At 38.7% G+C, this 21,396-nt stretch overlaps 1 protein-coding gene across 2 annotated transcripts in view; it reads right to left on the bottom strand.

Moving 5' to 3' along the window:
* LOC119786542 (apoptosis-inducing factor 3) overlaps positions 1-12,443 on the bottom strand; it is a 35,434-nt gene extending 22,991 nt beyond the window's left edge. The window contains exons 1-2 of one of the 2 annotated variants that reach the window (XM_038289984.1): positions 12,008-12,443; positions 1,872-2,078 (exon numbers count right to left, since the gene is read on the bottom strand). In XM_038289984.1, the coding sequence (XP_038145912.1) occupies positions 1,872-1,902 (31 nt within the window). In that variant the 5' untranslated portion in view covers positions 1,903-2,078; positions 12,008-12,443. The remainder of the gene's footprint in view (positions 1-1,871; positions 2,079-12,007) is intronic. The other variant, XM_038289985.1, reaches the window with a different exon arrangement.
* Between the last annotated feature and the right edge of the window lie 8,953 nt (positions 12,444-21,396).

Genomic DNA, 21,396 nt, shown 5'->3' with positions numbered 1-21,396 from the left:
AGACGCAGAGAACGCATTTTTTCACTCCGTGTGAATATTTTTGGAATGAACGAGGAAACGAACATCAAAACATCGTTTATCCAGCATTGACATTTTGGAGGTGTTGGGGGAACTCCGAATGGATTTGGAGCCAGCCACAAGGAGGACCCACGTAATTCCAGATATCACAAAACTCCTTCCAATATTGCACTTTTTTGCATCTGGGATCTCCCAATCTCGTTTTTCAGAAGTGCTGTCCAACGTTCTAAATGCCATGTCGCCCTGACGCCCTACTGGAGACAACCCCGACCTCTGCGCCTGTGGAGCAACATGCTAATGTTGCGGGGATGCGTACGCGCAGTAATCTCATCCACAGTCACTTCTTGTGAGCCATTTGGTATGTTCATTTTTCTACAGGCCAATACAAAACACCTGTTTTTTTTTTGTTTTTTGTTTTTTTACTGCAGTGAAGTAGAAATTCAGCCACATACCACCTTAGGGAATAAAGGGTGCCAAAGTTTATATATATATATATATATATATATAATTTTTTGTTGTTGTTGTAAGATAAAAATTTCTTAATGCACTAGTTTGCACAAACTACAAACTACTTTGCCGCAAAAACATCATTTAAATAGGGCGTCTCCAACAGTTTTGCACCTGCCACCAGTTACGCAATCTCTCTTGTTAAATCACCCACAAACCATGGTTCAGCCCCTCGCGCAAAATTCCAGTTTGCGAGCGCAAATTACTGCACGCAAAATTGGATCTTGATAAATCCGGCCCTTAGAGTTTTAAATGCAGACATGCAACAGTTAACCACAGCTTAGTCGTTTCCATGCTGACAGGATTACTGTGTTTTATCAGATATCCTTATTTATTTATTTTTGAACATATCTTCTTCAGTATAATGCAAAACATCTAAAGAATGTTACCAGTGCTGTGGTGAAATAGTGGACAAAAGAAGAAATGCCTACACAAATCTGTAGCTGAATCAAAAATATTCACAATATACAATATAACTTGTGAAAAGTTAATGTTTGCAATTTTTACCATCAGTGAGATATATTAGAGACTTAGACTCAACTTTATTTATCCCAGGGAGTTACCCTTTCAGGGAAATTCTGGTTCCAGTAGCATATATAGAGTACAAAGAGTTAAAGCAAGATGCCATTAAAGATAAAATACAACAGACAATATAAAAAGAGTGTATATAGTACCAAAAAAGCCTTAAAAACAGAAAGAAGTTCTAATTTCCTGGAATATGTTTCCCTTAGTTATAAAAATATCTGCACAGTGGAGAGCAAAGGGAAGACTACATAGTAGTTGACTTGGGTTATTGCATCAACAATTTAAGACTTCAACAGCCTGATCGGATGATATTTCATAGACTTTAACTTCAATTAATTTGAGCACAAGGATCATTCCAGTTAGCAGTTAAGTTGGTGGGGTTTATAAGATTTGGTGGGGAAATTATATAATCATTAAAGAAAAAAGGTTTCTAGAAAAAAAAAAAAGTTAATTGGGATCAATAATTTACCTGAACAAGATTATTGTACCACCAGACAGTTTTTGATTATCTTACAATATCTGGTGGTGCCATTCCACATCAAAAAGCTTACAAAGATTAAACACAGGGCTTATTTACAAAAGGCAGTTCCACCAAATACTAAATAATTGTATGTAAACTTTTGAAACCAAGGAAAGAAAGAAAAACTCCTTGAAACAGAAACTAAAATACAACCGTAAAATAATGTAAGGACAATGATTTAGATATCTTGAAAAATACATACATAGAAATAGGCATTTATGGTAATCTTCAACGGCCAAAAACAGGAAAGAAAAGTAAAAAAAAAAGTAAATTTTTGGATATCAGGTTTCAACTCTCTCACCTGGTTTAGGTTTGGAGAAGCATCCTCCCATGGTGGGCCCAGGACAGATGGACACACCAAGGAAAAAGGGAGGGAGGAATCAGGGAGAAGGAGGTCAGATCCTCGGACCTGGATGTGCGGTGATGAGGGAACAGTGATGCAAAACAGGGGGTCTGAAACCCTGTAGGTCGAAGATAGCCATTGCACACACCAGCTCTTCTATACAATCTGTAAAAATAGGATAAGATGCATTAAAAATCATATAACTCACACTAACACTCATGTACGGTTTGATAGGAGCAAAAAAATATATATCAATTTGGTTTAACAAAATCCTATATTACATGCGGGGTTTGGTAGGACCAAAGTGCAGAGAGCATTGTGGAAATCATTTAGTGACCATTATAATAATAGTGTTGCGCCCATGCCATTTTTTGGCCCTGATACCGATACCTGGCTGTGCAGTATCGGTCGATACCGATATCATACCGATACCATCTGTTTGAAATTGATCTGTGTGTATATGAAGAACTGCATACTACTTGAATGTAAAATAATTTCCATCATGGCTTTGACAAGCTGCTGCTTACCTTTGTGAAGCAGGAAAAAAATTTTTTTATTGCCTACCTGGAATGAGTGACAATAGTTGAATAAACTTTTGGCTCTCAAAATGCCATATTTGTACTATACTAATATCACCATTTTAGTGTAGTATCGTGGCCCTGCCCGATACTGCTGTCGGTGTCAGTGTAACACTAATGAGGATGAATGAAAACTTTTAAAAAATATCACAGGTATGATATGGGGAACACTGGGCACAATTACAGTATCAAGCAGAATACAGGATAAAGCTACCCGAGGATCCAGTAAAGAACAATATAAATCAGTAGGCTGAAATACTGAGGGACGAGTGGAGAATGACATTGAATTTAAGTGAGTTAATTAGGAGACTATCAGGAGCAGCACAGGAAGAATGGAAGCAGGAAAGATAGGGGGAGGAGACTAAATTACACAGAGGGAGCTATCTGTGCCAGAAAAAAAAATAGACAAGGGAAAATAACTCAAATTTCTTGGAGAAATAAGTCCAAATGTATAAAAAAAGAGAACATGAAAAAAGATGATTTAACATAAATAAATAAATAAATGAGAAAGGATGAAAAGAAAAATGGAAATGAAAATTAAATCCTCATAGATGTGGGTCATGACATTAAGTTTTCAGGTTTGCAGACAAGACTACTGTGGTTGATTTCTGTCTAAAAATGGTGACCCCCACTGCAGAGAAAAAGGCCCTAAATTCACACAGTACCTCCCAGAACAGTCTTATCCTCAGGGCTAGCAAGAACCAGGAGGTCAGAGTGGAGATCACTCTGGATATACTGTATGTGTACATGTGTGTGAACTCACACATAGTTTGTTGGGATTCAAATTTGCACTGAGCTCTCCTGGAATGAGAACACCTCCCATTTTCTGAAGAAGGCTCAGCAGCGGCACTTCTTTAATAGTGCTGTACCTCACTGGTCTCTCTGCTCTGCTGCATACAAAAACTCTACTGGGCCATGATTTAAAGCATCCTGCCTCTCATTGGTCAGGAGCCAAACTGCACATGAGAACAACTAGAAATGGACGGAACAGGGAATAGTGGGATGTGGGGTACAAGATGTGGACTCAGTTTATGCAGCATGAGTCCAAAGAAATGGGAGCATATGCATTGCATCCAGAACAAATTACTTAAAAGACTCAGATCCCATCCCCTTATCTCACCTTCTGACATCCCTAACCAGACACACACAAATAAGACCACCCGCCAGCCCATTTCATAGGCTGCTCTGTCACAAGCTGGACTTTATATATGTACATATTTTTATTTTAATAAAATTATGTGTTTTCTTCCAAGAGCAACTTCACTTTTTACTATAAAGTTGTTTTTGTTTACATTTTAGTTTGATGGTGTTTTATTTTTTTGAGGCTTCGAAGGATGTGTATTATATTTTTTTCATTTCTACCTGCGTTAATTATGAAAGAATTGTGATCTGGGAGTCTTAACGAAATTTCATTGTATTTTTTTTTTTTAATAAAATAAAATAAATTCAGATTGGAAATGTAATATTTATTCCAAACTTCAAAACATCACATCATGTGGAAGTATTATTCAACATAGACCTCACTGTAAACAGACTATACTGTTGCAGATTTAATTAGTGGGGGTCTACGTAAAAAGTAAATTCTTGTCAAAGGAAGCAACTTTGTTAATTAGGAACATTTCCACATACATAACTACCTTTGTTCATGCATTTTGCATGGGAACCTGTTAAATTTTAACCCCGCTCCAAGACGTAAGGGAAGCAAGGGCCTCTTCTTGGGTTTCTAAATACCCCCTTGTCTTGTTTTGTTGCTGAATTGCCTTCTCATTTCTGCAAACACTGTTAATTCCTTCACTTGCTCTGTGGTACGTTATACATGTGATGCTCCCTGCTGTGATTATTAAAATGACAGGTGTGTCACTAACTGTGACACAATCCATCAACCAACTTTCCTCTACAAGCACAAAGACTGTTTGATATTCTGAGCACATCTAAATGTGCTTAAACTTGTAAAAAAGGAGGTTCAGTGTTGAATAGGGTAGAGAGAGAAAAAAAGTTTCTAAGACTTCATTGGATCTTCTCTAAAAATCTTGAAGCCTGAAACTACAGAGCTAATTTAAATGTAATACACACTGGTTGTGAACGTTTGAAAGAGAATATGTCAGTGTAATTACAGAAACTTGTGTTTTCAGTTCTATTATATATTAATTACAAACATTTGATCAACTCAATTTTTATCATACATTTATAAGACCATAAGAGCGATTTAATCAGCTTTTAGTTTAATATCCACTCTGAAATGGATTGGGCAAGTTGTTTAAATTGAGTGACTGCATCTGCAGAGACCTCAGAAAGTGGGGGAAGCTCCTCTTCCCAAATTCCTAAGATTTTAACAGAGCTACTCATAAATAACCTGTTGATCTAAAGTATAGCCAAGTCTGAAATGCCACACTGGATCGCTATTAATCATTTAATCACATCTCTTTAATATGTCCTAAATTCAGGATGACTTGACCCAAGAAAAAATTTGTTGGGGAAAATATGAAAACTAAAAAAGGTTCAACCATTTGATTGCATAGGCCTCTACACCAGCATACTACAGTAATGCTTTCTTGGTTTTATTTGTCATTATTAAAATCTCACTTAGCTTTTGTGAGTCGGATTTATATGGTTTTTCCACACTTTTGTACACTTATCCACATGTTTTATCCCTGGGCCTCAAGGCACCACATGTTTTAGATGTTTCCGTGGATCAGAGCACCTGATTCCAATTGATGGCTGATTAACATGCTTTGGCTAAACTGAAATCCTCATAATCAGGTGTGCCAAAGGCAGAGTAAACATCTATACCATGCTGGGCAATGTACATGGTTGCTAAGGTTAAAATAAGGCTCAATGAAAAAAAAAAGCTTCTCAGTCTTTATGGTTGAAAGGGCTCCTTGCCATCACCACAATTTTTAGCTCCCTCGACAATTTCTCAAACAACTTAACGAATGATTTTGGCATGGCCATTCTAAGACATTAGTATCACTTTTAGAAAGAAAAATTTTTTGGTAAACTAGCTTGTCTGCTAGAGCCAGTCATATAAAAAGTTTTACCATAAAAGTGGTTAAAAAAAAAGGCATGCAAGAAATTTACAAAAGATACGAATTGTTTCCTTAATATCACTTTTTTTCCCCTCTATTTTCATAAAAAGAACGAAATATTCCCGGAAAACCTCATCAAAAATGTATTTTGTTTGATAAAACACCTCGGCTAAAAACCAAAAAAAAAAAGAAAAGTTTGATTGTTTCAAATTTGATAACTTTTCTCACACGCCAAATTTTATTTTAGTTTTTTTTTTTTTCATCTTTAAGTAAAGGCTACATTGTGCATCCTCAGAAACTTGTTATTTTTGACTCAAACCTTCAGGTAATCCATTTGTTAGCATTTTACATAATTCAGATCAGCCAAAATGGCCCCAATGAAAGACCAAACTAGGATGGAGAACTGAATTTGAGATAGCATTTGCAAGGTGACCTAACGAGGGCTGTGGGCAATAATTTACTCACAAACCTTGAAAATGATTTAGAATAGAAGAACAGAATAAAAATCCAAGAATTAAAACTTTGCTTGAGAGAGCCAAAAGCTCAAATCCCTTCTCTAAGTGAGCTACTGAATGGAAAAACTTGCCTCACATTTTGAGCTTCAATAATTTGTCAGCACTGAAATTTTAATGAATAACTTTGGAAAGCTGGGAGCTATTCCACACTGGAGTTCCAACAAACCCAAGATATTTTGTGCAAAAAACCAAAGTAGGTTAAGCAGATTTGGTCGTCACAACATATGACGCAGATCCCGTTCTGTTGCTGCTGGGCCTGTCCCCGAGCAGTGCTCATAATCCTGCCCGCAAACAAGCTGTCAGTTTCACTACGAATGTGCTACCTGTTACTGGAATTATGTTGGAGGGGGGAATTAGCGAAAGGCAGCTCCTGGTTTGAAGTGGGGAGGCCCTGTTTGTCAATGAACTCTGAATGGCAAAATATGTCTGTACTCCCTCTAAAGGCCCCCTCGATCAGCTGGAACCAAACTTGGCCTTAATGTTTCTTTCAGCTATAGTAAAAAACTGCAATTTAATCAGTCAGTGATTTTTCAGTCTAACATTATATTACATGTTGTCAAATATCCCTGAGGATCAAAGGATAATCATGGGTGGAAAAAAAAATGTAAATGTCATGATCATGGCTCTGATGGCTGGCCTAATTTCTCATTTCATTCACCTGCCTAACTCTGCACGGTTTCCAATTACTGCTCATCTTATCCACCTGCTCCTGCTTCCATATGTATGGCTCAGTTCAAGTCATAGGGGCTGAACTATTGATATGAGATCTCTGTTGATGCTCTAGTTCATGTTGTCGTTCTCGGGGGGCCAGTGGTGAGAGAAGTTTTTAGTGTTTCGTAGTGTTTCTGTTATCCTGACCTGTTCTGCCTCTCAACCACTCAGTGGGCCCGGTTCCCATCTAGACGTTCAACCTGAACTCTATGGATTTCTGGAACCCTGAACCAGCCTGTTCCTGTTCTTATCGGTATCCCTGACTGGGCTTTGGTCTCCCGGACGTCTGAGTCTTCCTGTTCTGATCTGTTTCCCTGACCTGGCTCATACTCATGCTTGCTTTCTGGTACTGCACTATCTGGGAAAATCTGGGCGGCGCTCGCCGCATCTTATTGGCAGCCCTCCGCCTGGATCCTATTGCGTTCTATTGAGATAGACTGAACTGATAAACCAGATAAGTGACTCACATGGATAATCATCCTCTGTCAGATTATCATGGTCACTTAACTATGTTTTTCTCCAACCAGAGTTTCTAGTGATGGGGCGGTGCCCAGCCCCAGCTACTATAGACCCGGAGATCTGCCTGAGAGTTTGAAATATCCAACTTATGTCTGTCTCGCCTTGAATTTAGGAAGACCATTATGTCTTAGGATTGCAATGTGCCAGGTTCATTTTCACATGATGAAGTAAGCAGCGCTGAGTGTGAGGCGCTCCAAGCTTTTCTTTCATTTTACAATAAGGACATACTTTGTGTCAAAATAGGTTCTGGCTTTTTCTTTGATTAATCAACTCATTGCCAGACCTGTCATTTTTGATGGAAAGACAAACTGCAGTAATGAACATTTTCTTTAGATTCACTGTCATTGGGTGCCTTGTGCATTTCCAGAACACTGCCCATATTGTGCTGAGCTAAATAATGATAAATCATTTGTAGCGTTTTTAACACATATTATTTGATATTACAAATATAAAATGAATTAATCATAGAAAGAAATAAAGTATTCAGAACCTGCTTAGAAATTCTTTACTGTTTTCAGCTTTCAGTAAGTTGCTGCAGGAGTCTATTAGTCACTGCTTTGTAATATATGCCTGCTCTAACTTGAAGAATGTTGCTCAGATTGTGGAAAAATATGTTAATATGAAGACTTACGTTCCTAACAGAGCACTTCGCTCTCAATCTGCAGGTTTACTAGTGGTTCCTAGAATTTCTAAAAGTAGAATGGGAGGCAGATCTTTTAGTTATCAGGCTCCTCTCCTGTGGAACCAACTACCAGTTTTAGTCCGTGAGGCAGACACCCTGTCTACTTTTAAGGCTAGGCTTAAAACTTTCCTTTTTGATAAAGCTTATAGTTAGAGTGGCTCAGGTTATCCTGAGCTATCTCTATAGTTATGCTGCTATAGGCTTAGACTTTTGGAGGACATAGGGACCCCCATTTCATCATTCTGCTTCATTCTCTCTCTGTTCTCCTATTCTGCAGAATCTGTTAGTTCAATCTCTAACCTTCTGCTCTCTCTGCTTTTCCTCAGAGTAGCTTTGCCTCGTCTGTTCCTGTTTGGCTGTGACGTCATCCTGGAAAGAAACATCAGCTGTGCTGCTTCTATCAACACCCTTGTTTATAGATGTTGGAGATCGGCCTGTTTTCCAGTGTGGTCCTGTTTCTCTGACCGTGACTGAGTGGATGTGCTTTCTTCGTCCTCTGGCATGGGAGCTGCCTTGGAGCTCGTCTGCCTGGCTGTGTGTTTCCTGGACGGGGCCGCCTTTTACAGCTGCTTTTTGTATCTCTGCTTCTGTCTCCTTGAACCCCAGTCGGCCTCGGCAGATGGCCGCTCACACTGAGCCTGGTTCTGCTGGAGGTTTCTTCCTGTTAAAAGGGAGTTTTTCCTCTCCACTGTCGCTACAAGCATGCTTAGTGTGGGGGATTGTATTTGAGTCAATGAGTCAATGCAATCAACTGGTTTTCCTTAGATAGAAAACTTTGTATCAATTTGATCTGGTTGAACTGTAAAGTGCCTTGAGATGACATGTGTTGTGAATTTGGCGCTATATAAATAAACTGAATTGAATTGAAAGACTTCTTTAGATAATAGACTTCATGTAGAATTTAAACTGTTTCTGTCAAAAAACATTCTGAAGTGTACAATCTCCTTTATCAAGTATAAATTAGGGAAGTTATAGTAGAAGACTGCTAAGGTTCACTGTGATCCTGAAAGATTAAAAATCTTCTGGTTGTGTTCATGTGAAGCACTTTAAAATGTACTTTTACTGAATTGTGCTAAACAGATAAAATTGCCTTGAATCGCTTTGCCTTACCTTTTTTGGTTTTTCATAGGAACCATGTAGGTTCTGCGTCAGCACTGACCAGTCTTTGAAGCTGTTTATAATGCCTTATGTCATGTAACTGAATGCCAGGTCGTGATATTATCTTTACTATGTTTGGCTGTGAGTGTTGTGTTCGTTTGGGGATGTGTTGAATTGCTTTGGTGTCAAGTCCAAGTTTTGAATATGCTGCTCTTTTTTTATTTCCTAATATCCTTACAAACTCTTAACAGGGTTTATAAAAATGTATGTTATTGAAAAAATATGATACACATGAATGTTTCTCCATACAAAAAATTAGCACAATGTCATGCGTGGAAGGGGACAACCCTTTTGGGATTGTGCCCAGTTTTTTGTAGCGATCTAGTGTGATCGTGATTCAATGCTTTGTTTTTTCTGCCACTACGAGTTAATTAAACATGAGCATCAGAGCTGACTTCTATAACATCTTGCTGCTCATCTTGGAATGAAAAGAGTTCAAGTTTGGATGTCACTTTTAGAAGATGTTGGTATTACTGTGAATCACTTCTGGTGTAAAAAGATGGAGAGCCATGAACAAAAACTATTTTCTGTAGTTAACACATCTGTGCAAATCTGTTAAACCAACAAAGAAGCACTTTTTCACCCAGCTAACTCCATACTTTTTTCCTTTATATTTAACATAACAGTGTTATGATCTTGGCCCTGATGACTGGCTTAATTACTCATTCCATTCACCTGTCTAACTCTGCCCAGATGCTCATTACGACACTTCTGATCCACCTGCTCCTTCCTCTATTTAAGGTGCTTGAATCTTGTCATCAGTGGCTGATTATCATGGTCTCTCCAGCCGGTGGTGAGAGTGTTTTTAGTGTTCCTTGGTGTTTCTGATTTCCTGATCCTGACCTCTTCTGCCTCTCAACCACTGAGCTTGCCTGTTTCTGGTCTGATCTGTTTGTCTGACCTGGCTTCGGACTCCTGCATGTTCTCAGGGGCTGCAGCATCTGGGACATTCTGGGCAGTGCCCGTCGCATCTGGTTGGCAGCCCACCAACTGGATCCTACCTTGTTCTCAAGCTATGGACTGAACTGTTACACCAGAGATTACTTCCCTAGACGCTCTAGCCACTGCAGATCTGCCTGTTTTAATAAAATAGTTTTTTTCAGTAATCTAACTGTGTGTCTTGCCTTGAATACTGGGTCCTCGTTTCTGAGTCATTACAAAGAGATGTATTTGTTTTTAAGCTGAATTGAGAAAAATAAAGGTCACATTATATTTCTTGTGCTCTTATATTTTTATAGATCAGATTAACCTAGCACTTCAATGGAGAGGTTTTATATTACAGATCTATTGCCAGATTTTTCAGTCATCCTTGACCAGCATACCTGCTCTCTGAAAACCATTCCCACAGCATTATTCTACCTCATCCATGTTTCACTATAGTGGAGTGTTATTTTCCTCCTGTTGTGCAGTATGGGTTTTCATAAGTTACTGACCAACTTCAGTTACGATTGTGGTTAGGTTTATGACAAAATATAAATTCTAGTGGTGCAAAGACATTCGGAAGCTGTTGTATATTGCAGGTATGGAACCAGAAACATGTTACGATATTTGTAAATAGTAGGAACAGTTAGCTTGGAACCATTCAATACCATAGCTTAGCTAAAACTGCTCCCCTATCCTGAGGTAATAAAATAACACTAATGTCTTCTTCTCTGCAATTCACAATCAGCTTGTTCTCCTGGTTTGGGAGCTACAAGATAACACCTTGGGAATTGTCCTCAGGTTGCACTGTTAAGGAAGTATCTTCCCTTCTGCCAGGTTCAAGCATTCCTTTGTGCTGTCAGCTCAATACTCTCAATAAAATAACCGGCACACCATACAGAGAGTTTTTTACTCTGAGGTTGTATGCTGAAAATTAATTCCAATTTTGTTTGATCACAGTGGAAGGTGATGGATATTACAGAGCTGTTAAGGAATAATCCTGCCTTAAGTGAAATATATATTACACACAAGTAAGTTTTTTTTACTCACATTAGCCATGTGTTTACCCTTAGAAAAACGGACCACTTAAGCTGTGTAAGATGTCTCATATATTTCAAGCAGGATTATTACATTTTTTAAAGTTTTTTTGTTTTCTTGAGGTTTTATGGCCTCAGTGACATGTTTCCATAATATATTGCTGAAAACAAAGGCACATAAAAGAAATGTGTTTCCTGCAACGTGATATTTTTTACCACATTACAAAGGTCACAGTTAAGCTTTGCAAGAAATTGAAAAACAAAACAATTGAAAAAAAAAAATTGCCCACTTGAATGAAATACGGAAAAAAACATCCCCATTAATTATCTCAATTTTTCAAACAGAATTAGAAGTATAATTTTAAAATGTGAAAAAAATATAAGGATTAACACCTTCCCCAAAGCCACAGCGTCAGGACAAAGGCACAGGTATTTTTTCAGGTCACTTTGCCAAAGCCTTGAGTGATAACCTCTCCATGATGTCATGGAAAACTAAAACTGAGGTTTGCAAAAGGGAGTGCACCCCTGCAGGGGAGCAGTGCTTCATTATTTTACCTTCAAGTTTCTGTGAAAGCACAAAATTACACAAACAGAAACACAACCAGTTTTTCTGCAGTAGGATAACCTGCTAAAATGTGTAAATTTTTTTTATGTACATAGAGACATCAGCTGATAATTTAGAAATTATTATTATTATTTTGTGTTACAAAAATGAAGAGAATTGCAAATGTGATTTCAGCTAGAATAAGGTAACCAAATTGTGCTTGTGGCTCCGTTAAAAAGTAAACACAAAAAGACAAAAAAGTTTACTTAACATGAAGCAATGAAGATAAAAAAAAAAAAAAACTGAAACTCATTTTATAAACACCACTTCAAATAAAACATGGGGGATAAGCAACCAAGCTGGGTCACGTTTCCCTGAGTGTTGAGGGAGTAAATCAGCTTACCAGTGCGCATGGAGCAGGTGCACTGAGGTCCTGTCAAACTCTCCCAGAGCTCAGCTTCCCACGTGGGACATCACAGCAACTTTCCTTGCTATCCCTCTCCAGGATGGGCTCTCTCCTCTTGAGTATTCCCAGATTGTGTCCCTCCTCTGCCTCCTGATGCAGCACAGGTTCCAGAGAGTGTTAGTGTGTGTCTTTCTGTATGTGTTGCTCTGACCCTCACAAAGCGCCCCTGCAGCAGCAGACTGAGCTGACTGGTCGTGGGAGTTGCTCTCTTTCTCTGGACGAGCCTGAAAATGCAGCAAGGAGGACCTTTGCCAGTTCCTCAGCTGTATGCAGTATTGATGGAGTTGCTGTGGGGATGCTAACACAGCATGAATCCTCACCGTTCCCTGCTCTTGTGCTCCCACCCCTCCTCTTCTCTTTCCCCTAGCAGAGGCTCTCTCTCTCTCTCTCTCTCTCTCTCTCTCTCTCTCTCTCTCTCTCTCTCTCTCTCTCTCTCTCTCTCTCAGCTGCTTGTTGTTCCCTTTACCCTCTTAGCTTTCCCCAGCCCCCCCACCCCCCTTCAGATGTCAAAGACCTGACTTGCCAGTTAAACCTGATCAAAGAATTGCTGCTTTCCTTGCTGCACTACATGCTGACTCCTCCCTGCCTGCATCCTCTGAATGCATTGTGCTGCAGTGAATGCATCAGCTGTTGTACAACTCTTCCCCCTTGGTACTGTCCTTTTTTTTTTATCTGGCCACCAGAACACATTAAAGGAACTGCTGCAAACACTGACACAGCTCTTACCGTATACCTCACATCTTTCAGTGTGATCAGCAAAGGAAGAGAGCTTGGAATTGCAGTAGTCGCAGTTGATGAAAAGTTCAGTCTATATGGCAAACCATTAGGTAAAAAAAATGTACCTCCTTGACACAAACATGCAATATTATCCTGCCATAGCACTAAAAACGTTTAGTAATTATATGTCAACTTCACTTTTAACCCAACTTGTAAGAGCAGAAGTCCTAAACCACAGTGTCTCGCTTGTAGTGAAAAATTGCAGACTACTTAGCTTTGAGGCACTAGTCGACAACAAGCCCGGATTGGTTGATTTCTATGCCATTATTATATATAAAGAAGTGGGCTGAAATTCATCCCATTAGTTCCTGCAACCCCTAAATGTGCACATTGATCATTTATAATTCCAGGCAGCCAGTAACATTTTTAATGCAAACTAAATTAAACTAGTTATTAGTTAAATGGTAATAAATGCACATTAGCTTATTTATAAATATGTGCTATTTGCACTTAGGATAAGGTTTAAATCCTGCATTAGAAAGCATATCAGTTGTGAAAACTTTGTCATCTGTGAGCAAATACCTGCTGCAGTGACCCCTGAATATTGGAGCAGCTCAGATGGTACAAATACAACGTATTTAGTAATAAAGCAAGCAATTTGGATATATTAGTGACTTGGCAGATTTTTCTTTACAACGGAATATAGAGAAAATGAAACTGTCATCTAGTTAAAAGGTGTGTGCTCTGCTAATGTGTAAATTATATATTAATATTACATATCAGTGAACTGGTGCAGCAGTCCCCACCCAGATCAGATAGATTTTGACTTATGCGTCAAAAAGACTTCTAGTTTCAGTTATTTAGGTGCTATAGTAATATTGTAAATGTTGGTTCGACAAAAGGGGCACCAACTAGCAAGTAAACATTGCTAATAATAGTTTTTATGAAGTAGTGATGCATCTTTTTAAACTGCTGGCATGTTTAACCAGTGCGGTGTTGGAAAAAAAAGTTTTTGCAAACATTAAAGCTCTGGAATATTTACAAAAAGAGCTTGTTCCAAAAAAAAAGTTAAAAACCAACCGCTGGACTTTGTTTTCCAAATTTTAAGACATTTTGCTTCCCATCCAGAAAGCTTTCTCAATTCAAAATGTCTGGATTAGCGTTGAGTTCCAGGCTTATAAAGTGACCCAAACAAAAGCCTTGTTATGGCTTATAAAACATGCAAATTGAACCAAATAAACAGGTCCACCTCTTTGTAATGGGGAGTCGTTGAGGTCCTTATTGGCTTGCAAACATGATATTGGCCCATGGCTCTGAAAAGGGAGTAATTTGGCCCGGCCTGTATGGCCTGGCTCACCAGGTGTCATGTTTTTATCTCCTGCATAGCGATGAGGATTGATATGATAGTAGGAAGGAATCCACTCTATCGCTGCATTGTAGGTTTTTGAGTGCTGAAACCTGAGTCCATCCCCTCATATGGTTGGTTTTTTTCTCTCAACATAACTAGCTTCCTTCACACCCCTTTCCAACCGACTGTCTTCTTTGTCCAAAATGTGAACATTCTGGTCCTCAATCGTGTCTTCTTTGTCCTTAAGTGGACAGCAGAGTCTTGTCCTGACTATGTAGCTCACCTGTGTTGAGTCATGCATCTGTGGGGAGGTTGTTTGGTTTCTCCACCAAAAAGATCAGAGCATTCCTTATTGCAATGAAATGCATACAACAATCTGCTCATCTTATGTCTGGGGATTTTGTCTTTAGGATGCCTAAGTATAAGGGTCTAAAAAGAGCTTTCTCTATGCTTACCTGCAGTAGCTTAAAATTTTCCTTGATTTTTGCAACAGCACTTTGCCTTGTAGCTTTTTGGCCAAAAATAATAGCAATTGTATAAACAGTTAAAGTTCTAAAACCTTTTCATGGCTTACTAGAACAAATTTTAGATGAATTAATACAAATTCATATAAAAGCATTCATACAGATTTTTTATGAATGCTTCTTCTTGCAGGGTAACTATGAAGCTGGTAAATCTCTAAAAGCAATTAGCAAAAAAGGCAGGGTAAACCACTGACAGTTCTTCAGTCCATCACAGGGCAGCCAATAGAGAAACAACCATGGAGACACACATGTCTTGCTAGCAGAGCAAATCAGTCTTTGAAATAAAGGTGATGTTAAGAAAATCAAATATCTAACTAACTTGCCATGGTCAATAGCTGTTGAGACAAAGTCAGTGTGATAATACCAAATGAGCCAGATAGAAGAGGATCTTTGATGTAACGGGTTAGAAAAACAATAACAATGACCACATGGTGTTATTGTATTTCTACAGAGCGCTGACAGATGTATTGTTGCTTGAACACTCCAGTGTCTGTTTTTATGTTGGTCTTTGTTTGCAAGCATGTGTGTAAAGGCATGTGTTTAAGTGGAAATCAGACAAGGAGCTAAACATGTGCATAACAATATGCCTGACTAAGCTATCCCAGTGTTAAAGGACAATATACACCGGTGACATATCTTTATTATTTGAATAAGAATGAGTACTTTTAGCTGCAGGATCCAGTGAGAATTGTAATAAAGGAATACAATGGCTTTAGCATTTTTATAGGTTAAAACCTTTTTAGTGTGGCATGGATTTCTGCTCAGACCAGCTGGGTCAATATTTCCTAGGATCATCCTTTGCTCCGATCACAGCTGCAGGACCTGTGGAATGTGCCTCTACCAGCTCTGTACGTTATATTTAGCTTATATTTGCTCTTATTTGCTAAATAGAAAAGATTAAGATGAATTTTAGTACGAGCCGCCAGAATTGCAAAAGACTCCAAGATGGATCTCAAAATGTTTTCAGAAAAACCGAGTAAAAGTCTGGTTGCCTCCAATTCAAGCCTTTTTTGTTATTAAAAATAAAAGGCTCAGGAGGATTGGATGGAGATCATTTTTAGGCAGATTATCATTTGAATTTAGGTCCTTCTTTTTGCTGTGGAATTCAAACAGACATTCTTTCTTTGGGGCTGCTCGGTGGAGCAGTGGGTAGCACTGCTGCCTTGCAGCAAGGAGATTCCGGGTTTGATTCCTGGCCCGGAGTCTTTCTGCATGGAGTTTGCATGTTCTCCCTGAGCATGCGTGGGTTCTCTCCGGGTACTCCGGCTTCCTCCCACAGTCCAAAAACATGACTGTTATGTTAATTGGCTTCTTTAAATTCTCCTTAGGTGTGAGTGTGAATGGTTGTTTGTCTTTGTGTTGCCCTGCGATGGACTGGCGACCTGTCCAGGGTGTACCCCGCCTCTCGCCCATTGACAGCTGGAGATAGGCACCAGCACCCCTCGCGACCCCACTTGGGATTAAGCGTGTTAGAAAATGGATGGATGCATGTTTTCTTTGATCTAAACCTGTCCATTCTGGTTATGGCTGCATAGAGTCATTATAAACACCTGTCACAGTTTTGAGCTTTTTATTTCTGAAACAGAGGTTCTTCCAGGTTTATTCTCTTTTTAGATCTATTAATCTTATAAACTATTACCAGTTTAAAAGAACAAGTAACATTGGTGACAAATACATTTAGCCTTAGTCTTTCTCCGCACATTGCATTTTACATGTAAGCTACCACAGTGTATTTGGGTGTCATCAAGTGGGTGCTGTGCCCCCTTTATGAAATGTGGTAAACTGCAAAAAGATCTCTTCATGGGTTTTCTTCAACTATAATATTTCTTCTTACCCTTCTTCTATGAACACCTGTTTAATAGATGGCACAAGTGTCCTCAGGTGTGGATTGCTGCATCTCCTAAGTTGATCCTTGTTTCTACACTGAATAATGCTGTCAGTGTCTGAGCTTTCATTGTAGGTTGTCATGGCAGGTGTATAGTTTAACTGAGCTCTTTTTATTTACAAGTGATGGGTTTAACAGATATCTCTAAGATTCTCAAAGCTATGGATGTTGCTTTATTACCAAACCTTGCTTCAATATTCTCCCCAACTCTCTGAATGACCTATCTGATGGCATTTAAGGTCATCATGATGCACAACAAACCTCTGAGGCCTCAAAAAGGTTACATTTAAATTCAGATTACACCACAATTTAGGTAAGCTCTGTTCAAGTACAAAGTCCTGAACACTGATATTAAAGACAAACACAACACACACTATAGAGTAAAAGAATAAGCAATGTTAAATGTCTAAAGATTTTCAAAAAGCCTGAGCCGCTTGTTCCAAATACTTTGGACCTACAGCAGCAAAAGCTCTGTGTCCTCCGGACGCAAATTCATTGTTCTGGAATGTCAAAGAGCATCAGAGCCACTGATCTGAGTGAGCGAGATGAGACGTACATCTGAAGAAAACCTCACAGAGAAGATTAGTAAAGTCTGACTTTTAATGCTTGCTCAATTATGAAGCAGTAAAGAAAAGAAAACTACTAACTTTCCTTTAACTTACAGGTAGACCTGTACTACTTTGTGTCGGTCTATCAAATAAAATTCCAATAAAATAGACAGAGATTGATGGTTTTGAGGGTTTGATTATGTTGCAACACATCAGAATGTAAAGAAGGCAGTTAAAAGATCTAATGGTTCAGTCTCCCTCTGAAACAAACCTTAACCTTAAACACAAAGCACTTTACAAATGCCCTGTTAAAGATGAGGAGTTTATCATGTTGTTCACCACTAGTGATGACGTCCTTTTTAATCGAATATAATGTTGGTACAATAAGAACACTGTCTTTGCTATATGCAGAAATAAATCTCATTTAATGTGATCCATGTATTTCCATTTCATTTTTCCTCAGCTAATTGATTGCATTCATGTCACATGATGAACAGAGGATAAAAGCCCACCAGCAGTAGGTAATGGCTTTGCTCAAATCGGCAGTTTTAAACCAAATCATGGTGACCCCAGTCCATATTAGAGTTACATATTTACTATGTTGACACATCAGACATGTCTGCTGATTAACTGTGGGAACCTCCTGCTTCTTATTGACATTGTTTAACTTTATTGAACTATTGGCTACTAATTGCTGCTAAGTGAGAGCTTCTACTGATTAGTATGGTTCACTCATTCACACAAGGGATTGAGGAAGAGGCTTATAAAAAGTAAAAATAGGGGTGTTTGTAGGAGGGCGGGTGAGTGGGTGGTAAGTGGAAAGTTTTGTTACAATGCACGAATCAGAATACAACTGCCAGCTCAGTTGTAATGTAAACTAATCAGCAGTCATTAATACTGCTTTGGTGGCTGCTACGCCTTTTGTCAGTTTGGTTTAAGCTTTCTTAAAACATTACAAAGGGGAAAAAACCCTGATGCTTATTACCAAGTAATTACATTAATTACTCGACTGTTGTCTTAATTGACCCTGACTCTTATTAGAAAGATGTAAACAATCACATTTGGACAAGAAAAAATATAAATACTATATAAACTAGGCTAGTGAGGCAGGCGTCCAGGGAAAGCTGTATCTCCCTAGCAAATATTATTTTTAATTGGGTGGGCTGTTGAGCAAACATCTAAGCTTTTTTTTAAAGAATCATGTAAACCAAGATAGACTTGAAAATAAATAGCTCCATCATTTACTTTTATGTTAGAAAGCTGTTTACTGTGTTCCAGTTGTTCAGCCATCAATGTACTTGGGCTAATATGGCAGTGGATGTGTTTTATCACATATCATCTGAGCTTAGATCAAAGCAAAATCTTTCTTGGTTTAAGCAAAAGCAGCACAAGTATCATACAGATCAAAACCAATGTTTTATTTCCAAAACCAAGTAACTGGCTATCTGATAGCTACCGTCTGTTGAATCCAGGTCAAGCCTTTGACTGTTTACCTGAATAAACAATAAGGAGCTGGGTCGCCTACAACTAGAGCAGAACTGTCCTCCACGGCTCCCGATAGGAGAGCCCATATCTCTCCCTTCCTGAAGTCCCTTCATTGGTTTCTTGTTGCTTCCAGGACAGATTTTAAAATCCTAGGCCCTAGTCCTTAGTTTCATAGACATTTCATGGACAGTTCAATGAGGTCTTCAGGTTAAAATCTGCTCATGGTTCCTTGAGCCTGTCTCAGAACCTGAGGAGGCAGGTCTTTTAAAGTGGTGGCACTTCATCTCTGGAACAAACTCCCCTTTTTATTTATTTTTTTTTTATTAAATTTTTTTTCCTACATGCTTTGATTCTGTTATATTTTCCTATATTTTAATCATGTAAAGCAGCACTCCCCAACCACCGGGCCGCAGACATATATATGTACTATATGTATATATATATATATATATTATATATACTATTTTTGATCAGGACCTGTCATTTAAATCCCATATCAAAGAGGTTTCTAGAATTTCCTTCTTTCATCTGAGGAACATTGCAAAAATTAGAAATATCCTGTCCAGGGGTGATGCTGAGAAACTAGTCCATGCATTTGTTACTTCAAGGCTGGACTATTGTAATTCTTTACTATCAGGAAGTCCACAAACTGTAGTTAAAAGCCTTCAGCTGATCCAAAATGCTGCAGCCAGAGTTCTAATGAAAATGAAAAAGAGAGATCATATCTCTCCTATCCTGGCTTCTCTTCATTGGCTTCCTGTTAAATCAAGAATAGAATTTAAAATCCTCCTTCTCACATATAAAGCCTTAAATGGCCAAGCTCCATCTTATATCAGAGATCTGATTGTTCCTTATGTTCCTAACAGAGCACTTCGCTCTCAATCTGCAGGTTTACTAGTGGTTCCTAGAATTTCTAAAAGTAGAATGGGAGGCAGATCTTTTAGTTATCAGGCTCCTCTCCTGTGGAACCAACTACCAGTTTTAGTCCGTGAGGCAGACACCCTGTCTACTTTTAAGGCTAGGCTTAAAACTTTCATTTTTGATAAAGCTTATAGTTAGGGTGGCTCAGGTTATCCTGAGCTATCTCTATAGTTATGCTGCTATAGGCTTAGACTTTTGGAGGACATAGGGACCCCCATTTCATCATTCTGCTTCATTTTCTCTCTGTTCTCCTATTCTGCAGAATCTGTTAGTTCAATCTCTAACCTTCTGCTCTCTCTGCTTTTCCTCAGAGTAGCTTTGCCTCGTCTGTTCCTGTTTGGCTGTGACGTCATCCTGGAAAAAAACATCAGCTGTGCTGCTTCTATCAACACCCTTGTTAATAGATGTTGGAGATCGGCCTGTTTTCCAGTGTGGTCCTGTTTCTCTGACCGTGACTGAGTGGATGTGCTCTCTTCGTCCTCTGGCATGGGAGCTGCCTTGGAGCTCGTCTGCCTGGCTGTGTGTTTCCTGGACGGGGCCGCCTTTTACAGCTGCTTTTTGTATCTCTGCTTCTGTCTCCTTGAACCCCAGTCGGCCTCGGCAGATGGCCGCTCACACTGAGCCTGGTTCTGCTGGAGGTTTCTTCCTGTTAAAAGGGAGTTTTTCCTCTCCACTGTCGCTACAAGCATGCTTAGTGTGGGGGATTGTATTTGAGTCAATGAGTCAATACAATCAACTGGTTTTCCTTAGATAGAAAACTTTGTATCAATTTGACTGTATGATCTGGTTGAACTGTAAAGTGCCTTGAGATGACATGTGTTGTGAATTTGGCGCTATATAAATAAACTGAATTGAATTGAATTGAATATAAGTATATATATAATTTATCGACGATCAGAGTGATGTTTTATTTTGAAAAATATAAAAAATTGCGGTGTTCTCTCCTAATTACATCTGTCGGTGCATCTGTGCCTCTTGACACAGATTAATTCAGTTGAAGACTCATCCTATCTATAACATCCTATCTTTGTGAAGCGGGATTTTCTGCGGTTATAGCGACCAAAACAAAACTACGGAGCAGACTGGACATCAGGAGCACACTTCGTCTGTCATTGTCTCCGATTATGCCTAGATGGGACCGGCTTGTTGTTTTATTTTTATGCTGTTTGTATTTGATTTTATGCCATGTGCAAAAAAGGTTGGGGACCGCTGATGTAAAGCACTTTGCATTGTCTTTGTACTGAATTGTGCTATACAAATAAATTTGCTTTGCCTTTGCCTTGCCTTTCCTTTGCACTTTCTGGATTCTGTTCACACGTTTAAAAAGCAGCTAAAAACTAGACTGTTTGCACAGGCAGATTGCAAACCATTTTATTCATTTATTTGTTTAGTTTTTGCTTGTGTTTTATTAGTTTTTTCTTGCTTTTTTACTCATATTTTTGTGTTATCTTGCGAGGAACTTTGTGACCCATCTTTGAAAAGTACTATACAAATCGAATTTACTTACTACTTAAAGTCTGAGGGCAGATAGCATGTGCCTAATTAACCTGTGTGTTAGATTTCTTTTGGTTGATCCATCAACAAAAAAGGAAATTGAATGCTTGGGAAACAAAAATCCCAAAGACACATACACTTATATGGCCCTATGTTTATTTAGTATTAGTACCTTTCATGCAGATCTTGAATTAAATACAGGTGAGCTGTAGCTGTCTTAAAACCATTACCCTTTCAGCAGCTACACTTTACGCTGCAGATGAAAAAAGAACGAAGGTAGGCATTTTCTTTGTGAATTTCATAACACCATCTTTACTATTTCAGATTTGGTCTCAATCTGATATGAGCTTTTCTTCCACATTAGCCTTTCTAAAAAATGGCTTGTGTCCAATGTTTATGGGATT

Source organism: Cyprinodon tularosa, unplaced genomic scaffold (assembly GCF_016077235.1).
Source record: "Cyprinodon tularosa strain WSP-4 unplaced genomic scaffold, ASM1607723v1 ctg275, whole genome shotgun sequence".
Lineage (NCBI taxonomy): Eukaryota > Metazoa > Chordata > Actinopteri > Cyprinodontiformes > Cyprinodontidae > Cyprinodon > Cyprinodon tularosa.
Note: the sequence above shows the minus strand (reverse complement) of the source record. Positions and strands in the feature narration are given on the sequence as shown.